At 39.0% G+C, this 24252-nt stretch overlaps 1 protein-coding gene across 8 annotated transcripts in view; it reads right to left on the reverse strand.

The window, feature by feature from the left end:
- The window catches only part of DLG2 (discs large MAGUK scaffold protein 2), a 2692860-nt gene that overhangs the window by 1238355 nt on the left and 1430253 nt on the right, over positions 1–24252 (reverse strand). Inside the window, exon 1 of one of the 8 annotated variants that reach the window (XM_043992743.1) lies at positions 16218–16728. The exons of the other annotated variants lie outside the window; for them this stretch is intronic. Within the exon in view, the coding sequence (XP_043848678.1) occupies positions 16218–16295 (78 nt within the window). The 5' untranslated portion in view covers positions 16296–16728. Of the gene's footprint in view, positions 1–16217; positions 16729–24252 lie in introns of those variants that run through there. 8 annotated transcript variants of the gene reach the window in all.

Here is a 24252-nt window from a genome sequence, read left to right on the forward strand (position 1 = left end):
TGTCACTCAATCACAGAATCACAAAGTGAGAAAACAACATCTCAACAGCCTTCTAATACAAATTCTGTATAAATAAGGATCCTTTGTGGTGATCTTCTGGCCTCTTTAAATAATTTTAGTGAGGAGAAACTAACTCCCTTCTAAGGTCAACCATTTGACATTTGGACAGTTCTGAGTGCTAGGAAATTCCTTTTCTTATATCAAGCTGAAATCATTTTCTTCAACTTCTACTCACTACTCCAAGGTTGTTTCATGGATCCAAGTGAAACAAGGTCCATGCTTCATGTACATAAAGTTCTATGGATACTTTAAAATAGCTATTTCATCTCTAAGTCTTGACTTGTGCAGGCAAAACATCATCCATAGTCTTCTCACTATTTCTGTCATCCTCCCCATATTTTTGTTGTTGTTTAGTCATTTCAGTTATGTGCAACTCTTCATGACCCCATTTGAGGTTTTCTTGGCAAAGATATTGGAGTGGTTTGCCATTTCCTTCTCAGGCTCATTTTACAGATGAGCAAACTGAGACAAACAGTAAGCACACAGATAGTAAGAATCTGAAGCAAATTTGAACTCAGATTTTCTTGACTCCAGGCCTAATACTCTATCAACTATGCCAACAATCTTCTAATATTCCCCATATATCCTCCTTAAAATGAGGTGCCAGAATTATACTACACTTTAGATGTGATCAAATAAGAACAGAGAACAATGGGATTATCACCTCCTTTCTAGAAAGAGGAAGCATCACTTGCCTTCTGGGCAAGTTATTCTAGATGTACTTCTAAATGAGAATGAGAATGGTGAGAAATAGAGTATTCACAAGGGAAGGTATTGGTATGGAGGTGCAATTGAAAAAAAAAGTTTGCTGACAAGGAAAATGGGTCCCTACTTTCTAAGGTTATCTGCAAGGCCATAACTCCAACAAAATAAATACTCCAGTGGGCAACTACATTGCTTCAACAGAAAAGGAGAAAGGAGAAGAAAAACACTCAAATTCTCTAATAAGATTTTCCACTTCCTTCTTTCCATTAAAGTTGACATCCCCTATAACAACAGTATGATATTCAAATATTTTGATAGGTGAGTGATCTCATAAATATAGATGTTCCCTCCAGTGAGGCAAATAATGTTCCATCCATGCCTATTCAACCTAGATGACCTTTGCCCTTAGCCCTAGACATGGGAAGTCAATTCAAAGTGCTAGAGAAGTGGTCCTTTAGGAGTTTTGATTTTGTAAGAAGTACCACATATTGGTTATTTCTTCATTTTGTCACAGGACTGGCTCATCATTTACTTTTGTTTTATTATGCATTTTTCTGGTTATAGGATCTAAAATACTCCTTTTGAATAGTCCTTCAGACAGTCAAATATTGCAGCCTGCTCATAGCTAATCACATGCCCCTGAGATTCAGCCCAAATTGGCCAAAGGTACATAAGTGATAAATAGGGGCAGTTTTGAATGCTACAAATTTAAAAATTGTATTTTCTTAAATCAGACACACAGAAGTTATCATTCTAACCTCTTTTTCCTGCTTCTAGTACAGTTTTTTCCCCTACAACATGTTGCAGCTTTCTTTAAACAATGAGAAGTTCTTTTTTAAAAAGAAAAAAACAACAACTTGTTTTCCCATAGTTACCTTTGGAATACCATTCTCACTTTCCCTCCCTGTGTTCCTGCATTCTTCCTTTCATTTATCCCCTTGTTTCTTTCAACCCTAGCTCTTTATCTCCTTCCTCCTCTCCTTTCTTCCTTTTTTTTTCTCTCCCTTCCCTTTCCCCCCTCCCTTCCTTCATGCAATGAATATGTACTAAATGCGTACTGTGGACAGAATACTCTTCCAGCTCTTGGGACATATAAATCTTATCTATGGTACTGCTACCCACTATTATGGACCTTGTAGTCTAGAAGGGATTGAATAATAAGGGCCTTAGAAAGTCACGAAGCATTTCAGACAAGCATTTATTACGTGTTCACTGTGTTCTAGGCACTGTGCTAAGCACAGTAGGGGAAAGAAAAAGAGAGGGGAGAAAAAGTCCCTGCTTTGGAGGACCTCACAGACTTATGAGGGGAGGCAACATACAAATAACTAGATACATACGAGATACATAGAGTAAATGATACTTAAGCCAGGATCAGGAGACATTAGTGTTAAGAGTAATGGGAAAAAACTAGTGCAAAAGGTGAAACTTCAACTGAATCTTGAAGAAAGCCAGGAAAAATTAAAGTCAGAGGGGAGAGGGGAGAGTTTTCCTGGCCTTGGGAGGCATCCATGACACCAAGATGGGAGGTGGAGTATTGTTTGTAAGGCAAAATAAGTACAAGATTGTACTCAGAAGCCAACAGTATGGAGGGGAGTAACAAAAGGAGACTAGAAAGTTAAGAAAGGGCCAGGGCTTGAAGTTCTTTAAATGTCAGAGGAGTATACATTTGATCCCAAAGGTCATAGATAGCCACTGTATTTTACTGAATAGACCAACAAGGGGTTATATGAAAGTGGAAGGTCATTCCCAGCCTGGGTGATGTGGAAAGGTGTCATAGAAGAGGTGGCAAGGAGTCAGTAAAAATGACCTGGAGAAGGAAATGGCAAAGGACTCCATTATCTTTGTCAAGAAAACCCCAAATGAAGTCATGAAGAATTGGAAAGGACTGAAATGACTGAAAGAACTGAAAACCAACAAAAGCATGTCCCATGTGCCAAGCACTAGGGATACAAAGAAAGGCAAAAGACAAAAATTGTTTTCAAGGAGCTCACAGGGTAATGAAAGAGACAACATGCAAAAATAAATGTTGTACAAATAAGTTGTATACAAGATAACTTGGAGTTAATCTAAACAGGGAAGAAACTAGAATGAAGGGAATTGGGACAAGCTTTGTCATGCTTGATGTAGATTAGAACTCAACTGTGGCTATCTTCCCTTTCACTCCCCTTTCCCAACCAATATATCAAGCTACATAGTATTGTCATTTGATGTTTACTATATCCACACCCTCGAATCCATAGCACACAGAACATGGAGCTTGGCACTGTAGACAGTAGTAACCCTCCCCCTCATGGGCTATAAGAAACACAAGGAACTATTTTAACAGCCACCCACTCTCTCTTCAAAGAATCAAGCAGTGTTTACTCTGCCTACTGTTTATTCGAATGCACTAAATTGCCTGAATTTGAAAGGGCTTAGGACTAGATATATTTTCTGTTCCACTCCAGGGTCTAGAGAGTGTCTTTTCATTCATGATCACCACCCAGTGTCTTTGTAGGATTATTCAGTTGTTCAGAACCTGTACAGGTAAGAAGAGTGGTTTCAAACAATGTGTCCTTCAGAAATCAAGGCTCATATTCAAGCCTTTAATCTGACTGCATGGGGCAAGGGAATGGGCTGAGGTTGTTTGTTTTGAGGGCATTTCAATCACACTCCTGGGAGGACATCTTTATTCTATCTTTTTTCTGGAAAGACAGGGACAGGAAATTTGAATAGAGAAGGGAAGATAGAAATGCAATCTAAATACTTTGCTGTTGTTCAGTTGTTTTTCAGTCATATCCTCCTTTGTGTGGTCCCATTTGGGCTTCTCTTGGCAGAGATACTGAAGTGGTTTGCCATTTCTTTCCCCACTCATTTTAGAGATGAAGAAACTAAAGCAAACAGGGTTAAGTGACTTGCTCAGGATCACACAGCTAATGTCTGAGGCTGGATTTGGCATGAAGATGAGCATTCCTGATTCCAAGCTTCTATTCACTGATTCACTTAGCTGTACTCCTAAATACATAAGCAGAAGAAAATGGCTTTGCTTCCACTAGGACTGGAGGAACAAAAGAAGAAAAGACTGTATATTTCTTGGAGATATCTCTCTACCAGTCTGGATGAAAACAATAAGGAATGACTCTTATACTCTCCTCTGTCTTGAGAAACCTCTAACTCAATCATCCTCCGGAGAACAAGTATACATTAAGTGCCTAATAGATGTTTTTAATTCTGAAGGATACAAAAATAGTGACTACAATACCTACCCTCAACAAGCCTATAATCTAGTGGAGAAAGGAAGGCCAACACTTATGAAATGGTGAGAGCATGACCCAAGATAATATAAAACGTAATGCTATAAATTATGTGGTATAGACTTCCCAAGAAAATTACTCTGTCTTGATTTCATCCTGACACAAATAAAACATTTGTAATTCAAGTTGTGTAAGCTGGACTAGAGTATAAAAATCTGGTTATGGAAACATACAGCTATAATTAGCAATTCTGGAGCCTGGGGCTGATACCACAAAATGTGCCAGGCTCAGCAGTTTTAAAAACATGCCCTAAAATCAACTTTATGAAGGCAATTTAAGTTGAGTGGGAGAATATCTTGGACCATGGAGCACAAGACCCCATGGGAAGAGACTTTTGGACACATTAAGGTTGCCAAGGTTGAATCTCACTGGTGAGGTGGAGCAGATAAGTGGCTTCCAGACTTCACCTGGGAGCAGTGTGCTTCTCATAACTTCCTATTTATTTATCTTTTTTTTTTCAGAAAGTAGGTGTTAATCTTAGTTGCTTCTATCAAGTGGAGCATAGTACTCTGGGTCCCTTCTAAATACTGGAAAAAATTTCTGTTGCCCTGTCATAGTTATTATGTTCCTTCCCAAAGATACCTTAATAGAAGATTATGATTCCTGGTTGCTTCTTCAGGCCTCCAAATGACTTCAGGAAATCAAGGAGAAAGTATTTTATGGTCTCTGTCCCTTTTACCTATCACAAGGAAATATTTACCTTGAGAAAATTTTACAGGAAGAGGAGAAAAGCCCCTTCTTCTCAGAATAAAATTCTGAATGTGATTCTCTTTGCTTTTCTATCTAGTCTTGCCTGCCATCACTATTTTCCTTTCTGTTTACTTTTAAGATTTTGGTGATTCCTCCTCTAGTCTTCTCTATCCAACTTCCCTAAAAGTTGTATCTTGTAATAAGTTATAATAGGCAACAGTGGTGGTGAGAACAGGTGCCCATGTTCATTTTGTTTCCCTCTCCAGTTACCAGGTGACTTGGGAAGATCTCTTAGGCAGGCCTCTGGCTGTGTCAACACCTGTCTTCCCACTAACTCCAGCCAAGCAGACACTGCAGCTGACTCATGCTGCCTGCTTGGTGCTGAGGAAAGATCCCAGAACTAAAAGGATGGCAGGAAGAGGTCTCTAAAGACATGTAGTCCATCTCTCTGTGGCCAAAACTGTCCTTCAACCATTTCAGACAGAAAAAAATCTTCCATTTTAAAAATACTTTAAAGAAGTTCCACAACCCATTCGTGATCAATCATGCCCCACCATCAAGAAATTTTCCTTATACTAGATTTCTAGGTGTGATTCCACAGTATGAGTGCTATCTCTAATTGCTCCACAGTGGGGATTGGGGAAAGATATCATTCTCCATATAGTCATATAGGGGCAGTTAGGTGGCACATTGGATAGAGCACTAGACCTGGAGTCAGGAAGATTCATCTTCTTGAGTTCAAATTCATTCTCTCTCTCTCTCTCTTGATCTCTCTCTCTCTCTCTCTCTCTCTCTCTCTCTCTCTCTCTCTCTCTCTCTCTCCCCATCCCTCCTTCCCACCTTCATCTCTGCATACATATGTATGCATGTATATCTACTCATGACCACATGCTTTATGTGTGTATATATGTATATATGGACATACATATATGTATGTGTGTGTATCTATACACGCATACATATACATACCCATCTTAACTAGTTGTCAAAGTAGAGTTAGTAAGACATCTCTTCCTGAGTTTAAATCTGGCCTCAGACATTTACTAGCTGTGTGACCCTGGACAAGTCACTTAACCCTATTTGTTTCAGTTTCTTCATCTGTAAAATAAACTGAAGAAGAAAATGGCAAACCACTCCATTGTCTTTACCAAGAAAACCCAAATTGAGGTCACAAAGAATTGGACATGACTGAAACAACTGAACAACCACCATTACCACTCAAATTATATACACACATACAATACATATACACATATGTATGTGTGTTTCTATCTTTAAAATCCAAACAGACAGGCATTCCTTTCACACCTATAAATTCAAAGCCCTGTGCTAGGTGCTGAGATTCCAAAGGATGAAAAATAACATGAATAAACAAAGAAAATCATTATTTGAACTCAAAGAGTTTATATTTAAGTTGAGGAGGGGGGAAACAATATTTAAGCATATAAGTATAAACAGGATACTTTGAGGAGGATGAAAGTCAGAGCATTGAACACTATCAGATCAGGAAAGGCTTCAATTTGGACTCAAGTTCACATAACTCAGTATTTCAAGGAGTTGTAATTTTACTGAAACACCATGAAGTGGAGGTGACATACCAACTCTGTACATGAACCTAGATGAATAACTATGAATCTCTTAGTGTAGAGTCTTGCGCATGCTCCTACTCCCCACCCTCATCTTCAATTCAATTTAACAAACATTAAGTACCCACTATATATGTCACTATTCTAGATGTCAATAATATGAAGATAAAAAACTGCATAGCTCCTGCCCTCAAGTAGTTTACATTTTTCAGGAAGGGAGTGGGCAGCAGAGAACGGCACAAGATGTGCAGCATTACCATAATACAGAGTAGATTACGAGAACATAAATTGAGAGCCAGGGAAGTACTCAGAACTCAACTGGTCCAACTCCCCCAGTTTTCAGATGAGAAAACTGAGGTCTAAAGAGATAAAGCAATTTGTCTCAGGTCATCTCAGTACTAAGTGACAGACATAAGATTTCTACCAAAGTTCTCTGACTCTAAATCCAGTGGTCTTTTGACCATACCATGCCTCAGATCTAAACAAATTACTATAGGAAGATTTGAGATAGGAGGGAATCTATGTTAACTGGATGTGTTTGAGGAAGTGGGGCAGGGCAGGGGATGAACAAGACATGGATATTAAGGACAACCATTGTCTTCATTGAGACAAACTGAAACAGTTTCTATCTTTCCAATATATAGTCTCTGCTACCTCTTAGGGAAATAAAGGACAAATTGAATAATAAATTAATATTTTAAACAACAACCTATTTTTCATCTTTTACACACACTTATTTGTTAAAGAAGCCTTCCACATATAGGGGATGTTTCTTATCCCTGGTGCCCATATCTGAAGCTTTCTACTTTGGCAGGATTTTTCAGAGCTTAGAGTACATAGACATACCCTTTGAGAGCCCAAAGTCATTCCCAAGCCACTATGAGACATCAGAAAAAAGTCTTAAGGGAAGATCAATCTCTAAATATTTATATCATATGTCCAATGTCTGGGTGACCTTCAAGGTTTAAGGATGACTCAAAAAGCAACTCAAAGGCCCAGGATGGTTGAAAGTAAGCTACAGCATTTCCCTAAAAAGTACTATTTAATAGAAAAGGCAAAAGGTTACATCACAGTGATGTATGACAAGAAAAGAATGGCAGTAATCACATAGCAAGATAAAATGATTTAAAAAAATAAAAATAAAGAAGGTAGTCTATTTATTCAATTGATATCCATGCAATGTCAACAGATCTAGAAGAAGGTCACACACAGGAAGTCCATGTAGGACTTCAAGAAGGGGCACATGGACAAGATATGTAGGGGTCGTGATCAGCATCATTGAGGGTAGCATCCAAATCAATGAGATCACAAAACTATTAAGTGAATGAATGAAAAAAGAATTAAGCACTCATTATGTGTCAATCACTGTGGTAAGTGCTGGGGAGACAAAGAGAATAAGTGAGACAGTTTCTGTTCTCAAAAAGCTCACAATGTAATAGGACATACATCTAAAGAAAGCTTTGTGCAGAACAGATGGAAAAAACCAAGAGCTCTAAATGTACAGCAGTGGGTCAGATGGAAATACAGGAGTCCTTCAGATATATCAGTAAGTCAGATGATAGTGTTGGGGTGAGGAAGGTACTTTAGGATCATCACCATCATTGTCTTCATCATGGAGATCAGATAGTAAGTCCTGTTAGTTTACTATCTCAATGGAGGATATGCAATTTACAATAGATGTGTGTGCATGTCCATTTCACCTGTGGCACTTACTTCCTATATAACCTTAGGAAAATCACAGTTCCCTGAGCCTCAGTGTCTTTATCTGGAATATAATGTCAGACAATTATATGACCCCTGAGGTCTCTTCCAGCTCAATGTATGCATGTATGTATTATACACATAGACACACACATATCCAATGTGCATGATATATAGGAGGTGCAGTTTTTAAAACTTTTGGGACACCCTGCATATATACATATGCATATGCATATGTGTATATCTTGGGGCAGCTAGGGGACACAGCAGATAGAATACCAGGTCTGGAGTCAGGAAGATCTGAGCTGAAATCTGGCCTTAGACACTAACTTTAATGACTCTGGGCAAATCTTATTTATCTCAGATTCCTCATCTGCAAAATGAGCTGGAGAAAGAAATGGCAAATTATTCTAGTATCTTCACCAACAAAAGCCCAAATGAGATCATGAAGAGTCAGATACAACTTAAACAACTTAACAACAACGACAACAGACACAACAAGAGCAGCAACAACAACATGCATAGTTTATGTGTATGTATAAAGAAAACTACAAAGTTGGGCACATCATTTTGTATCCGTTTACCTGATTTCAGCTCCACAGAAGATGCCCCTCCCAGGATAAGTTTATCACTTCTAATTCACCACCATCCTATTAATTCAAACGTTGATTGACACCACCTACCGCCTCCTCCTTTCCACTTTGTTTGGAGGGTTTGAGGATGGAGTACCAAATTCCTCCCAATGCCTTTCTAGACTCTCTAAGCTCACTCTACTTTTTATCTGTTGTTTTGATTGGTTAGAATGAGATGGAACAAGATGCCTTCATGCCAGGTACTTCTGGTATCCCCCTTCCTGCCTCCTTTTGTTTGTTATCTATCCCTTTAGATTGTAAGCTCCTGGAGGGCGGGTATAATTTTTCTTTTTATAAATTGTATCTCCAGTGCTTGGCACAGTAGCTGACACATGGCCGCTGCTTAATAAATGTTTGTGATATTAGTCAAAACCATCAATTCATCAAATCTCTCGGCAGCCATCTCTTAAGCCAAACAACCTGAATGCATCTTAATGCCTTTGCTCATTCCCATCTCCTTCTGCTGTTGCTCTACATTCACTTATCTTTTGGAATCCAGAGCAGGACACCTGGCTCTACATGAGACAAATCAATGGTTCATGAAGTGGAAAGTTTGACCCATAAGTATAAAAGAATATACCTTTTATTTATAAAGGTCACTGCCATATTTATGTGTAGTGTTATAATAAAAATAATTTGAAGGCAATTTTGCATTTGTATTATGATTTTTAGGTTTTTTTCTAAATGCTTTACATATATTGGTTCTGTTTGATCTTCCAAACAACTCTAGGATAGCTAAAGCAAAGTGCAAAAGTCCCCCTGTGGCTGAGTGAGGACTAAAACCCCAATCTTCTGAGATCATGATTAATGTGAAAGCCCTGTTTTGTTGTCAGCTCAAACCCTTATTTTTTTTTCATTTATATTTACAATGAAGTAGAGGATCCCCAGAAGAACAATGAAAGAAAAAAACAAGCATTTATTAAGTGCCTACTAGGTGCCAGGCACTGTGCAGTGTTTTACAAATATCTCATTTGATCCTCACAACAACTCTTGGGTGGTAGGTACATTTCAATTCCCATTTTACAGTTAAGAAAACTGAGGCAGGAAGAACTTAAGTGATTTAGCCAAAGTTAGACACATCCTTCCTGACCGCAAGTCCAGTGTTCCATTCACTCTAACACCTAGCTATCTCTGTTCCTATAGGATCCTTACTGACATTACATTGGTCTTACAGGTGTGTACAAGGAAACCTGTTTAGAGATTCTGTTAGATAGAGGTTGGGTCTGAATTAAGACACTATTGTGGAGGGCAGCTAGGTGATGCAGTGGATAAAGCACTGGATTCAGGAGGACCTGAGTTCAAATCCAGCTTCAGACACTTGACACTTACTAGCTGTATGACCTTGTGCAAGTCACTTAACCCTCATTGGCCCTCCCCCAAGACACTATTGTATCTATGGGCTGCTGCATGCTATTTCAAATTCATTCATTCCACAAGCATTGTTAAGTGCCTCTGCTGAGGCAGTCTAGTATAGGTTTCTGTAGTTGGAATCAGGAGACTTCTATATGAGACCCATTTACCACACTTAAAATAACTATGAGATGAATGACAAATCAATTGACTCATAACAGCCTCATTTTCCTCCTCTGTAAAACAGGAATCATTATAGTGGTGCAAGAAAAGTGCTCAGCAAATCATAAAGAGCTAGAAGTTATTATCATTATTTGGAGCCAAACACTTCATTGGGAGAAATTCAATTCACTTACTACTACATGCAAGGGACTAAGGCAGGAACTCAGAATACAAAGAGACATAAGTCAAACTCGCTATCTGAAACAAGCTTATGATACTATAGAGAAAATGAGATATCTAGACAGATTTCTCTCGATTCTAATCCATGCCCCAATGTCAATCTGATTTTCCTAAAGTGTAGATCTGCTAGATAGTGCAGTGGGTAGCACACTGACCTGGAGTCAGAAGGACCTGAGTTCAAATCTACCCTCAGACATTTACTAGCTGTGTGACCCTGGGCAAGTTACTTACTCTAGTTTGCCTCAGTTCCCTCATCTGTAAAATGATCCAGAGAAAGAAATGGCAAACAACTACAGTATCTTTGCCAAGAAAATCCCAAATGGGGTAACAAAAGTTCAGTAATTACTGAAATAACTGAACAACAACAACGAGTTGATCATGTCATACCCCTCCCCCATATCTAAATCATAGTGACTATACAATAACTCCAGGAACAAATATAAATTCACTTCCTGGAATTTAAAGCCTTTTAATAAGCTGGGATCTTCCTACCTTTTTGGTAAAATTATGCTTCCTGATGTCAGTGGTCATCTTTGAGAATGAAGGATGAACAGCAGCAACAACAATATTCCAGCTAGGTAACTCAATGGATAGAGCACTGGACCTGGAGTCAGGAAGACTCATCTTCCTAAGTCTAAATTTAGATTCAGACACAACATCTGTATGACCCTGAAAATGTCACTTTACCCTGTTTGTCTCAGTTTCCTTACCTATAAAATGAGCTGGAGAAGGAAATGGCAAACCACTGCAGTATCTGTGCCAAGAAAACCCCAGATAGGAGGCAGCTAGGTGGCACAGTGTATAAAGCACTGGCCCTGGATTCAGGAGGACCTGAGTTCAAATCCGGGCTCAGACACTTGACACTTACCAGCTGTGTGACCCTGGGCAAGTCACTTAACCCCATTGCCCCACAAAAAAAAAACAAAACAAAAACAAAAACAAACAAATAAAGCACTGGACCTTGGATTCAGGAGGACCTGAGTTCAAATCCAGCCTCAGACACTTGACACTTACTAGCTGTGTGACCCTGGGCAAGTCACTCAACCCTCATTGCCCTGCAAAACAAAACAAAACTAACAAAACAAAACAAAAACCCTAATTAGGGTCATGAAGAGTTGGACACAATGGAAACTACAGATCAACATGTATTACTTTCCTCCATGCATTCTTCATTGCAGTTACATGAGTGTACTTTTATTTTCTATCTCCATGCCTTTGCACTTTTTGTCCCCAGACCTGGAATGCTTTTCTTCCTCCCCTCTGCTTTTTAGTTTCCCTAGCTTCCTTGGAAACTCAAGCTGAAATTCTACCTTCCACAGAAACCTTTCCAGGTCTCCCACCAATCCCCACTGCTAATGTCTCCCCTGGGAGATTAACTTCCATTTACACTGTTTATATCTTTTAGGTATCTAGTTATTGTCATATCATCTCACCCATTAGAATGTTAATTCACTGTGGGCAGGGACATGGTGTGTGTGTGTGTGTGTGTGTGTGTGTGTGTGTGTGTGTGTAGTATTTTTTTTTAATTTTTGTTTTATTTTGTTTATTGCCTCTCTTTGTAACCCTAGAGTTTAGCACCATTCTTGGCATAATAAGCTCTTAATGAATGTTTATTGGCTGCCTGAATACAAATTAGAGTCCCCATGTCTAAAAGGAATGCAGAATGTTTTGAAGTCTATTAAGGGAGAGATATTGTCTACCTGGCAAAGAAGTGAGAATCCATCCACAATTCAGAAAACAATCTTTACAAATGGTACAACAAAAATAATGCAGCAGATAACTGATAGGGGGAGCAAAGCATCTCGGCCTTCAAGTATTTCATTATTCTGGTGTGTGCTGTTGTTCCCCCAGAAAATGTACTTCCAATTTATCTGAGCACATCTTCTAGCAGCCTTCTTTTTTTATTAAATAAACCTAGATATTAACTAAGTTGAGCTATTAAAACAGGTACTAAATCAAGACATACTTTTCCAAACAGACACAAGACTAAAAACAGTATGTAAATGGAAGCAGCAAACTCCATAAGTGCTATTCAGACTGAGCTACCAGCTGATGTTTTGGGAAATGTTGAATTCACACCCAATACTGTTACATTCAATTTACTGAAGAGTGTGGAATATCATTCTAAAGAAGAGATAAAAAGAATTGTGAATCATCTAACATCCTTGACTCATCCTAGGGAAAAAAAAGGGAACGTATACATAATTGTAAAGCATTTAAATGTTCTTTGATGAGAGCATATCTTATAGAAATAAAGTATTGGCAGCAAAGTCACCTTTCAGTTTAGAGGGATATCATTTTATCATTCTAGCTTCTTCAACTGATTATCACTCATTGACCCTTAATAGGCATCCAAGAAGATGGTTTATGTTCCCTTTTATTTTATTCAAAATTTGGATTATCTGGCATTTCACCATTGTACAAGGCAGACAGTATGCATAGTGAGGTTAATTGCACTCCTCATAGAAAAAGGGGGACAAATAACATGACCTATAGCCTTAACAACGAAAGGATTCTAAATCAAGACAAATAGTGACTTGGCAGAACCAAAACTATCAATCAAGCCTTCCAAAGCAAACACCATAAATATGACCAGAAATGTGAAAATCTCCCTTAAGTCAACTTTTAAGGCCAAATTCAGTTGGGAAAAGATGAAATGGCAGAGAATTGTAGTGAGTTCAAGGAAGCAGCTCAAAATTCAGAGCCCCTAGAAGAAATGATGCCTAGATAGCACTGCAGCAGAGAAGAGATAAGAACCCTAAGTCTGAACCAGGCTGCTGTTGAAAAAGGAATGGTGGGTAGTTTTAACTTCCTATTCTTACTACTTTTTGCTAACTGCCAAACTCTGTTATTTCCATCTGTTAGGTTAGCAGAAGTGCTATGAGTACCCTCTCTTTTTCAGTAATCTGGGAAACTGCCCCAGTCTTCCACCCAAGTTATTCTGTAGTGTCAGTATAAGAATGAATGATATGCCTTAATCAGACATGGCAGGTGGGAGGAGAAGGGATGAGCCCATGAAAGAGAGCCTTAGAGATAGACTGTCACTTCCTACTGGAGCTGAAAATAGGGGTGTACCAGGCCAACCATCTATGAACCAAGCACTGTTTAATGTCTGGGGGGATTATTCAGGCTTGTTCATTTCTAATTATCTTCTCAAGTCACCCTAGCCCTGAAGAAAATACTCCTCAAAGAACACCTGTGTGCTTAAAAAAAGGATTTCTGACTTGTGAGAGATTCCATTTTATTTTATTAGACCAGGAGGAAATAAACTAGCTTACATACTGTAACAAGACGCAAAGATTTATAGAGGGATCTAAAATACAAAATCACAATTACCAACCATCATTCAAGTTGGAAAAAAAGAGGCAATATACATAATGTGAGACAATCTCAGGCTCCTTCACAGTCAAGCTCATTGACTGGTCATTTTCTCTCAACTCAAATTGATTAATCATTGCTACCTTTATGCATCCATTCCAATCATGGAAAAATATTTTCATTGGCTTTTAAAAACATAACTACATACCATGAACAGCTCTCATTTTTTCATAATTACAATTTAATGAAATTTCAGGGGACTATAGAAACACTTTCAAAATATTTCAATTATTTCAGTTCAATAGGATCCTATGATCAAATGCCTGTTTGATTAAAGATTATTACATTATATGACTACCTCAAATATTAATTAGCAGCTACTTGTTTAAGTCACACATACTGCTTTATATAAGAAGAGGGAAAATAAACTAATTTATTCAATGTACTCTATGGTATAGACTCCATTTAAGAATGAGGCAATGCTATTTTCATATAGGTTGCCAAGTGACATTTCCAAATTAACTTTAAAAATTGCTACCTTTCAGGTAATTGAATTCAACATTTCCCCTTTCATTTCTGACACTTAGAAGGTAAAACTTCAGTTCCCCAGTAGAAGGATTTCTCTTTGTAGATATTTTTTTACACATTGTCTACAAGATCTAAAGGTTTCAACTCTTGTTCAAAGAATAAGGCAGAAAACTTGTTTTCTCTGTGTCTGTCTGTTTTATACACTGGTCACTGAAAGAATGCAAGGAAAATGACTGAGTCCTAACTGGTTCATGAATCAAGAGTGTTTCCCCTCCTTATTGGACAGCAGCTTCTTAGGCTGCATACACTCAATCCCACAGGACCACTTTTCCTAACAGTTGAGCCTAAGCCTGAATTAAACAGAACTGGACAGCTCAACTTTTCTTCACATACTGAACTGGCACAAGGCATTTTCTTACCCTGGTTTTAAGAAGCATTCATGGAGTCTGACAGTTCTCTCATTCTCACAACCTATAATTTTCTAAGGAAGAAGACACTTTCCCTAAAACGTTCTTCATACTTCTCTCCCAGAGAGGGGGACAAATAAAAGACTGGTCTTAATTCATTATGGCGTGGTTTATTAACAGTGTAAATTTTAAATGCCATGAGGGAAGCACACAGCAGGAGGAAAACATTCCCCACTCCTCAAAGCTATTAAATAACTTAGATTTTTGAATTTTTCCACTTAACTAAACTTGATAATGTTCAAAGCTGGGCATTTTGAAACTCTTTAGTCTTAAATACATAATTCCAGTGTCCAATCTTTTCCTCCTCCTACAATCCAACTTTTGTCTATCTTTTTTTTTTCTTACTTCATCTGCCAACAACCTTTACACTGAATCACCATGAAGTGAATGTGATGGGAAATTGACCTTTGTGATGAGAGCTATGGTCCACAACAGGGAAACCAGATCCTGATTAGAAAGCCATTTCTATACAGTTCCACTGGTACCTCTGAGGCAGAAATGAACCTTAGGTGGGCATTCCATCATGGGTGGCAATAACAGCTAAACTTAATTTCCCAGTCTCCTGTCTTTTTTGAAAGTTTCCCTAATGACGCTTTTTGATTTGGGAGCAGACTACATAAGCTGTATGTGCTTGGTTATGCATGGGGAAACACAACTAGTAACCCAAGGAAATCAACTTGCCCTTTTCCCAAGTCTGTAACAATTTCCTTAGTCTTACAAGTAATTTCAATTTCACAGAGAAAGGACAACTGAGGAGGTGAGTCTGCCAAAAGATTCTCTGTAAACAACTGGTCAAATTAAATTACAAAGCCAGCATAAAATGCCCCCTCACTGAAGAAATGGAGAGGCAGTAAATGACAAATATAATTCTTTCCCATTTTAAACACACAGAGTTCAGAAAAGATTAAAACAAAAAACAAATCTCCCTACCTTCACCCCACCCCCCAAGTAAGATTGTGTCCAGGTTACTGATGGCAGATTCTAGCAGTCACTAACTTGAGCTAATGTTTTCATCAATACATTGAGGAGAATAGTCCAAGGTATTGAAAAAGGCTATTTCATGATTAAACATCAGAGTAATAAAAATAATGTGGCTCTGCAACAAGTTTGCTCCAGACCTCTGGACCACTAGAGACAGGAGCTGGACAGCTGTTGATTTTATGTAATTTAGGGACCATAAAGACTTTTGGATGGATGCTCTGTCAACTGATGGTTTAAGGAACTAAGGTAAGAATTCATATATCTCCAACCTCCACCCCCCAGTACACACACACACACACACACACACACACACACACACACACACACACACACACAGAGTAATTTCTCACTCCAGGGGTTAACAGTCCTACCAGGGACCATATCAACTAGAACAGGTTATAATCAGGATCTAATCAAGGCTGGGAGCTGAATACTAGGGCTCACATTCCAAACCCAGCAGGCAGCTGGGAGCTGAGGTAATGCCCATTCCCACTCATATCATACCTTCTCTATTTTCGCTTTCCGGGCGTTATGCACGAACCTGCGACCCAGCTTCTTGGCGTACCAGATAGAGGCGAACATAGTATTTGATGGAAGGGAATTCCGGATGAAATCTACTGCGCGACGAACTTAACCCTCCCACCCTCAGCTTAAATACCAGTCTCACCGCGATGGAAATTTCACTTCTAGGCTGTTGCCTGTCCAGTCCCTCTCATGCTGTTTAAGCTTAAGAAAAGAAGAGCAGGAAAGAAATCCCAAACCCACCACCCCACCAAGCCTGTAGTCTGGCCGGCCGGTCTGCAGGTATATTTACATACTGCCAGCAGCAGGAGGTCCGGAGTGAGCTAGCTTTGCATCCAGCTCACATACAGTCTGCTAAGTGCCTGTCTGCAGTTCCTTAGCACTGTCACCACCAACTACATGCGTGTCAGCATGAAAGGAAGCCGCAGTCAACTCGTACGGCAGACAGCTCACCTTCTGCTTCTGGGCTCCAGCAATTTAACTCCTTGGTTCTCTTTGCCTCTGCAGGCAGGCAGTTCTTGGGAGGGAGTGGGAAGGAGGGGGGTGGAGCCGTGACTGATGAGAGCAGATTGGGAGACAACACAGTCTCACAGGTAAACCAGCCACCCCAGAAGCAGGGAGGGAGTCAGGATGGGTACAAACAGGTGTCGGAGCGACCCAAATGCCATCCTCCTCCCAGCAGACAATCGGCAAGATAAAGACTTGAGGGGCCGAGTGGATCGGAGCTCTTGGAAGTGTGTACTGTGTTCTATGCACGTGTAAGAGTCTGTGTGTGTGTGTGTGTGTGTGTGTGTGTGTGTGTGTGTGTGTTCTCATCTCTTACTAATTCCAATGTATAAATGACAGCAGAACAGCCGGTCAGTTATTGTCCTGATGCAAAGAAGATTCCAAGATGAAACACTTCATTTCTGTTGGGACCAAAGCACGGAAAGTGCATGGAATGGACCATCTTGCCCCAAATTACCTTTGCGAAGCAAAGCTCCTCTTGTCCCTTATTCTTGTCACCACCAGCTTTTCCTAGTGGAAAAGCAGTTCTAATGAGTTTACAAGCACTTTTTTGATTTTTTTAAATGATGAAAGGGCAATCTGCTGCTTCTCTTTTGCCAGGTAAACTTGACTTTAACCCTTATGTCATCTCCTCACTGAGGTTCCCTGTTATAAAGAAGGATAGGATGATCTCTTTTGGACATCAAGATTTATGGCATGACTTAAATGATTCTCCTGTGGACTGGGTTGAAACCTTGAAGATACAGTATATTATCAGCTGTTCAGAGAATCACAAAACTACAAGATTTTAGAAGCAGCATGAGATCTTTGGATAGGATTGAGTCTAATCTGCATATTTCACAAATTCTAGCCTAGAGAGATTCATTGACTTGTTCAAGGTCAAAGTGTTACTTAATGACAGTGGCAGGACTAGAACCTAGACCCTCATGCTACTAACCCTATGGTTTACTCAGTATACTATACAAACCCTCCAGTTCTTCTGATACTGATTTAATAAACATTAAACTAACCAGTGGCAAAAACTCTAGTAAAATAAAGGCCATTTTTTAAACAACCTTCAAATATTTCCTCTGATTTTTCAGATCCACTACTTTATCTACCATCTAACCTATCTTGATCTGATTATTGAAAATAATATGCTGACTTTCAAGGAGGAAATTAATCCTTCCAATGAAACATCCATAACACCAGGTTACTGATTTACCCTTAGCTACATACACTGTTCTAGGAACTGGGGAGTATTTTAGGGCTTACAGCTGAACAAGGTTTTTGATATCCCTTAGTCCAACCCCTCACTTGAGAGAACTGATTGAGATTACACAAGTGGAAAGTAGTAGAGTCAGGATTCCAACCCAGGTTGCTTGCATTCAAATCTATGACTTTCTCCATTAATGGAATAACTGCTAGAATTGGCAAATCCCATCCCAGAGATTTACTAGCAAGCCACGTGGCTGTGGGCAAGTTATTCAACAAGGACTCAGTTTTCTTATTTGTAAAAATTATCATTAAAATTCTACCTGTAAAAGATATGACCTTGCAACCTTTTTTTGTTTGTTTGTTTTTGTTTGTTTGTTTCTTTCTTTTTGTGTGAGGCAATTGGGGTTGAGTGACTTGCCCAGGGTCACGCAGCTAGTAAGTGTTAAGTGTCTGATGCCGGATTTGAACTCAGATACTCCTGACTCCGGGGCCAGTGCTCTATCCACTGTGCCACCTAGCTGCCCCTCTGCAATCTTTTTTGCATGGAAAAAAACAGTTTTTACAGACATCAAAGTGCTTTGTGAAATGGATTTTTATTACTATCATGATTATTATTGTTAAAGGGAAGCACTTCATGGTGGACAAGAAGCACCCTCAGCCCTAAGAAGACTTATGCTCAAGACCCACATCTGACATTCTACTTATCTGATGCAGGGCAATTCACTTAACCTCACAGTATTTTAGGCAATTCTATGAAATGATAAATTGCAAGCAAGATGTTGGCTTGCATTACTACAGGTACTTTCCTTATCTACCATGAAGGATAAATGACAGGTCCAGTTACTATAGTTATAGTCTCCCTCCTCTTCCTCCTTCCTCATTGCCCATCTCAATACATTGTTCTTAAGTACTCTGATCAAATTGTTTTACTAAAGATATCCTAGTGGCCAGATAAAATTAATGCATTACATAAAATAAAAAAAAAAAACAAAACTTGATTTTGATCATAACAATAGATGTTTATGACCTGATCCTACAAAGGATTTTCACTGGATTACACTTCTCTGCTTTTAGGGGCTTTTCTTTTTTAAAGTGCTTTAAAGGTTCCTGTGGGGTCTACACATACACTTATTCTTTTAGATGTTAAATGGAAATGCCTGTGATATCCAAGAGTGAGCCATTCCCACTAGGGACTAAACCTATGGAGAATTCTCACAAAGACAATGGCAGAACCCCTGAGGGCACCCAAGCATTATGCAGATTCTAAATAATAATGACAGACACTTACATAGCACTCTAAAGTTTACCAAGTTTGAGAGGGAATATATGGTAGCAGATAGAACTCTGGACATGAAGTCTGAAGGGCCTGAGTTCTAATCCCACCTCAGCCACTTACAAGATGTGTGGCCCTGAGCAAATGACTTAGCCTCTCTGGTTCTCAGGTCCTATTCTCTAAAATGACATGGTTGGATTAGATAGCTTCTAAGATAGCATCCAGCTCTCAATCTATGATACTAAAACCTTTACCTATATCATATCATTTGATCCAAACTGATCCCAGACTTTGGCCATAACATAAGACAAGGGATTTGTTGTCTTCCCTGATACATCCAATCCCTCCATACTGTCCCTCAATCCAGGACCAAAGATCCTATGTAGTAACAGAGATAAACTATTCGATATTATATCAAGTCCTGGGACATAACTGTTCTGGTTGATCATAGGAGGGTAAAGAACTCAAACATGTTTTATCCACCTATAGGCCACCCAGTTCCTTGGGTTCAGGCCCATTGAATTATTTGATCATCTATCAGAAATCAGGATTTATTACCTGTCCTGCTCTGCCTCTGCACTCCCTTCTCTCCAAATGCTTTCTTCAAATCAAGATCACATTGCTAGCAGAAAGAAAGGCTGTGAAAATGTCCTGTCCTATTAGCCCTATAAGCATTCCCCACTATTTGGAATCTAAGGTATCTTAGGTAAAAGGTCCCATCCTTGGCTATCACTACTTACTTTCTCTTACTTTTTCATGTTAGTCCTGTCCCTTATCTGACCCTTTTCCTCTTTTCCCTCCCTTCCTATTATGCCCAGTGGGAAAAAATAAGTCTTAATTAACAAACCATCCTATGTATTAGACCTCTTTCTTTCATGTTCCTTTCATATTCTTGAAATCATAGAAACCTAACTCTCCTAAGAAGCCCCATCTAATAATATAATCAATTTTATTTATGCCTCCAACACAATGGGGAAAGACAAAGAACACATATGCTTCTTGTCCCTCACTAACACTTCCAGACTTTCCCTCTACTACCATCACTCAGCCAATCTCTTCTCATAGAGATAGTTAGTAGTGCAGTGACTAGAGCACTAGTTAGGCCTGCAGTCAGGAAGATTGAAGTCAAATCAGATTTCAAACACTTCCTGGTGGGTGTTAAATTCTGTTTGCCTCAGTTTCTTCAACTGTTAAATAATAGCTCCTACCTTGAAGGTCCATTGTCAGGATCAAAGGAGATAATACTTTTAAAGCACTTAACACAGTGCATGATGAGTAGTAGGTACCAGATAAATGCCACTATTCTCTTCCCTTTCTGAAGATCACTTCTTTCAGACATATCACCCTATCCAGATTCTGGTAAATGTTATCTTCCAACCTCCAGGTCATTTTCTCCTTTCTAAAGGAAGCTAGCACTTGACTCAAAACACTTCTTTCCACCCCTAACCTCTAGGAGACTTAAATTACCATGTTATTGTCCCTTTTAAATCCCCTTGCTTCCAATGTGATACAGCACCTCCCCAGCTTCCATGATCAGAATCTGCATTCCATCAGTGATCATACCACTTGATGTTATCATCACCCACAGTGTTCTACCTTACAAGTGCATAATTCTAATATCCTTCCTACAAGGGTCCTTTCCTAATTCTCTAGATGCTAGTGCCCCACCAATAAAAAAGCTGACTATATATTTGATGTCTTTCCTATGCACAAGATTTTTACCTTCAAAATACATAAATCTATGATATGCATGTATATTGTTTCCTCTTATAGAATATATTATGACATTATTATATTTTGTTTTTCGGTTCCAGTGGCTAACATAGTGACTAGGACATAATAAAGGCTTATTATTTTCTAATTAACCATAACTTCCGAGCTGTCTATATTTCCTTGTTCTACCTTGCTGCAAAATCAATTCTTCATCCTTGCCATAACCTCTAGTTACTACAAGCCTTCCTACATTTGTAGACCATTATTCCTATTCTACAATAATTTTATTTCTTTCAAAATTTTGACTCTTTAGCCATTTCTGCTTTACACTGCCCTCTGCCTTTGAGTCTCATCCCCTTGAATTGTCATTGCCCGTCTCTTTCTGAACCCCAAACCTGGATAACTTTCATAATCTACCTTCTTTACTTCTGCTCATGTGTTGCTGAATGATGCTAATAGAGAAAGACATATAACCATGCCAACCACGTTCACTAAAAATTTATGGCTATTAATAAATCAACAGGAATTTAGTCAGCACCTGCCAGGCATCATACCAGGCCATGGAGTTCAAAAGACAAAAGTGAGAAGTCCCTGCTCTCCATGAGCTTAAGTTCCTTTAGCAGTGGTTTGGGATACATAATGTACCCAGATAAATGAGTGTAGGATATGGAAACATATACACACAAATTTTTTTCAAAAGTGATTACAGAAGGTGGGTGGAGAGGGCCTACCCACTTGGGGACTCAAGAAACGCCTCTTGAAGGAAGGCACTGGAGATGAATGCTGAAAAGAGGTAGGGGTTCCAAAGAGCCAATAGCGTAATAAGGAGGGAAGTCCAGGCATGGAAAATAGCCTGTGTAAATGTATGGATGCAGACCAATTAAATGTCATGAATAGGGAAGGCTAGTTTGGCTGAAATTCAGAGTACATGAAGAAGAGTAAAGTGAAATCAGTCTGAAAAGACAGCCTGGACCCAGATGGTGAAGGCCTTCACATGCCAGATAAAGGAGTCTGCATTTTATCCTTGAGGCCATGGAGAGTCCCTGGTGCTTCCTGAACAGGGGAGGGATATCTGCTTATGGCTATGGATCCTTTGGGGATGGCTCTTTAATCAGTGATATGTTATGTCATCTGAGCCCTCCCTGTTGCTTATCAGTTATTTAATTCTTCCCCATACACCATATACTAGGTCCCATTCCCCAGAAGGTCTATTCTAAATTTTTTCTCCTCAAGCAGCTCTCCCCATCTTCTCCCTGGTCTCTCCCACAACATCTCACCAAATACTTAATAGAAAAAATTGAGGCCATCCATCACAACCTCCAGCTTCTATCTAATGCTACACTTGAAATGACCTCAACATCATCCCCCCTCCCTCTTTCTTTGCTCCAGTCTAAAGGAAGAGTTGACTCTTCTCTTTAATTATGTCAGTGCCTTGACTTATACCCCTGATCTCATCTCTTTCAGAAGCTTTAGCCTATAAGCAAGTCCCTCACTCTCCCTAAATATTAATCTCACCTTATTTACCATATCATCATTTCCTATTTACAGACAGACCCAGAATCCTTCCACATTCTTAAAAACAAAACAAAACAGAGAGCATCCTTCAATTTCTCTTACTTTCTCCTTGAAGCTGTGGTCCTATATCTCTCCTTCCTCTCATAACCAAAACCCTAGAAAAATCTATCTACAGTCTTTCCTTACCTTCCATCAATTTCTTAGCTCTTTCCATATCTGACTTCTATCCCTACTACTCGACCCCTGCACTGAACTGAGCTCTCCAAGTTCACCAGTGAATTCCTAGAGGATGACTTCTATATCTACATATTCAGAAGCCCCACTTTAAGCTCTAACCATCAGTACTACATTGCCAACAGTTGCTTATTAGATGTCTCCAAGTGGCTCTCCCATAGGTATCTCTAACTCAAAATGTATAAACTAGAGCTCATAACCCTTCTCCCCAAATCTTTCACTCTTATTTACTTCCCTATTTATAACAAGAGGAAGTCTATCCTTCCAGTCACCCAGAATTACCATATTTCATTTATCTTCTATTCTTCCATTTCCTTAATTCTCTCACATGCAATCATTCAACAAGTCCTGTGAATACTACCTTTACCTCTCACATTTGGCCCCTTCTCTCCACTCATGGCCACCATCCTAATTCAGTGCCCTCTTCCATTTCTCCCCTGGACTGTTAAAGTATCCTCCTAATTGTTCTCCCTGCATCCAATTTCCTTCTTCTCTAATACATCCTCAACAAATCTATCAAATTGGTATTCCTAATGACCAGGTTACTCCCCCTACTCAAGAAGCATGAACATTTCCTTAGTCCCTAGGGGTACCTAGGTGGCCCAGTAGATAAAGCACCAGGCCTGGATTCAGGAGGACCTGAGTTCAAATCTGACCTCAGACACTTCACACTTACTATCTTTGTGACCCTGGGCAAGTCACTTAACCTTCATTGCCCTGAAAAAAAAAAACAAACAAAAACAAACAAAAACAAAAACAATTCCTTAGTCCCTCTAGGATAAAAAAAAACACCTTTGCTTTAAAAAAACAAAAACAAAAACAAAACTACAGACTACCTTTCCATGCATACTATACTTCATCTCTTCACAAACTCCATTTTCCAGAGAAACTGGTGTACTTCCTCTTATTCATTTCAGAAATTTCCTTTTCCACCATTGTGTCTATTCAAAGAATGTTTCATATATCTAGAATCTTCTCCCTTCTCACTTCTACCTAAGTTCTTTAAAAGCCTTTCCTTCTCAAAAAGCTTAGCTCAAGTGCCACCTCCTAAAGAAAAAAAAATTCTGATTCCCAAATAGCTGCTACCAGATATGGCAATACAAATCTGTTTGTCTGTCTGTCTATCTATCATCTATCTAATCTATCATCCATCTCTCTATCTCTCTATCACTCTATCACTCTATCTATCTATCATCTATCGATCTACTATCTCGCTAGCTCTGTCTCTTAATTTCTATCATCTGTCTATTCACACATTATCCACATAAATAATAATGGTAATAGTAATAATAATGTTTATATAGTGCTTACTCTGTGCCAGGAACTTTACAATTATTATGTTGTTTATTCCTCACAACAACCCTGGGTGGTAGGTGCTATTATTAACCCATTTTCCAGATAAGTAGATAGAGGTTATGTGACTTAGCCAGTGGTACACAACTAAGAAATATCTGAGTCCAGATTTGAATTCAGGTCTTCCTAACACCAGGCCTGACTTTCTATCTATTGTGCTACCTTGTTGCTTATATATGTATGTAGGCATATATATATGCATATATTTAATATGTATTTGCACAT

Source organism: Dromiciops gliroides, chromosome 3 (genome assembly GCF_019393635.1).
Source record: "Dromiciops gliroides isolate mDroGli1 chromosome 3, mDroGli1.pri, whole genome shotgun sequence".
In the NCBI taxonomy this organism is placed as follows: Eukaryota; Metazoa; Chordata; class Mammalia; order Microbiotheria; family Microbiotheriidae; genus Dromiciops; species Dromiciops gliroides.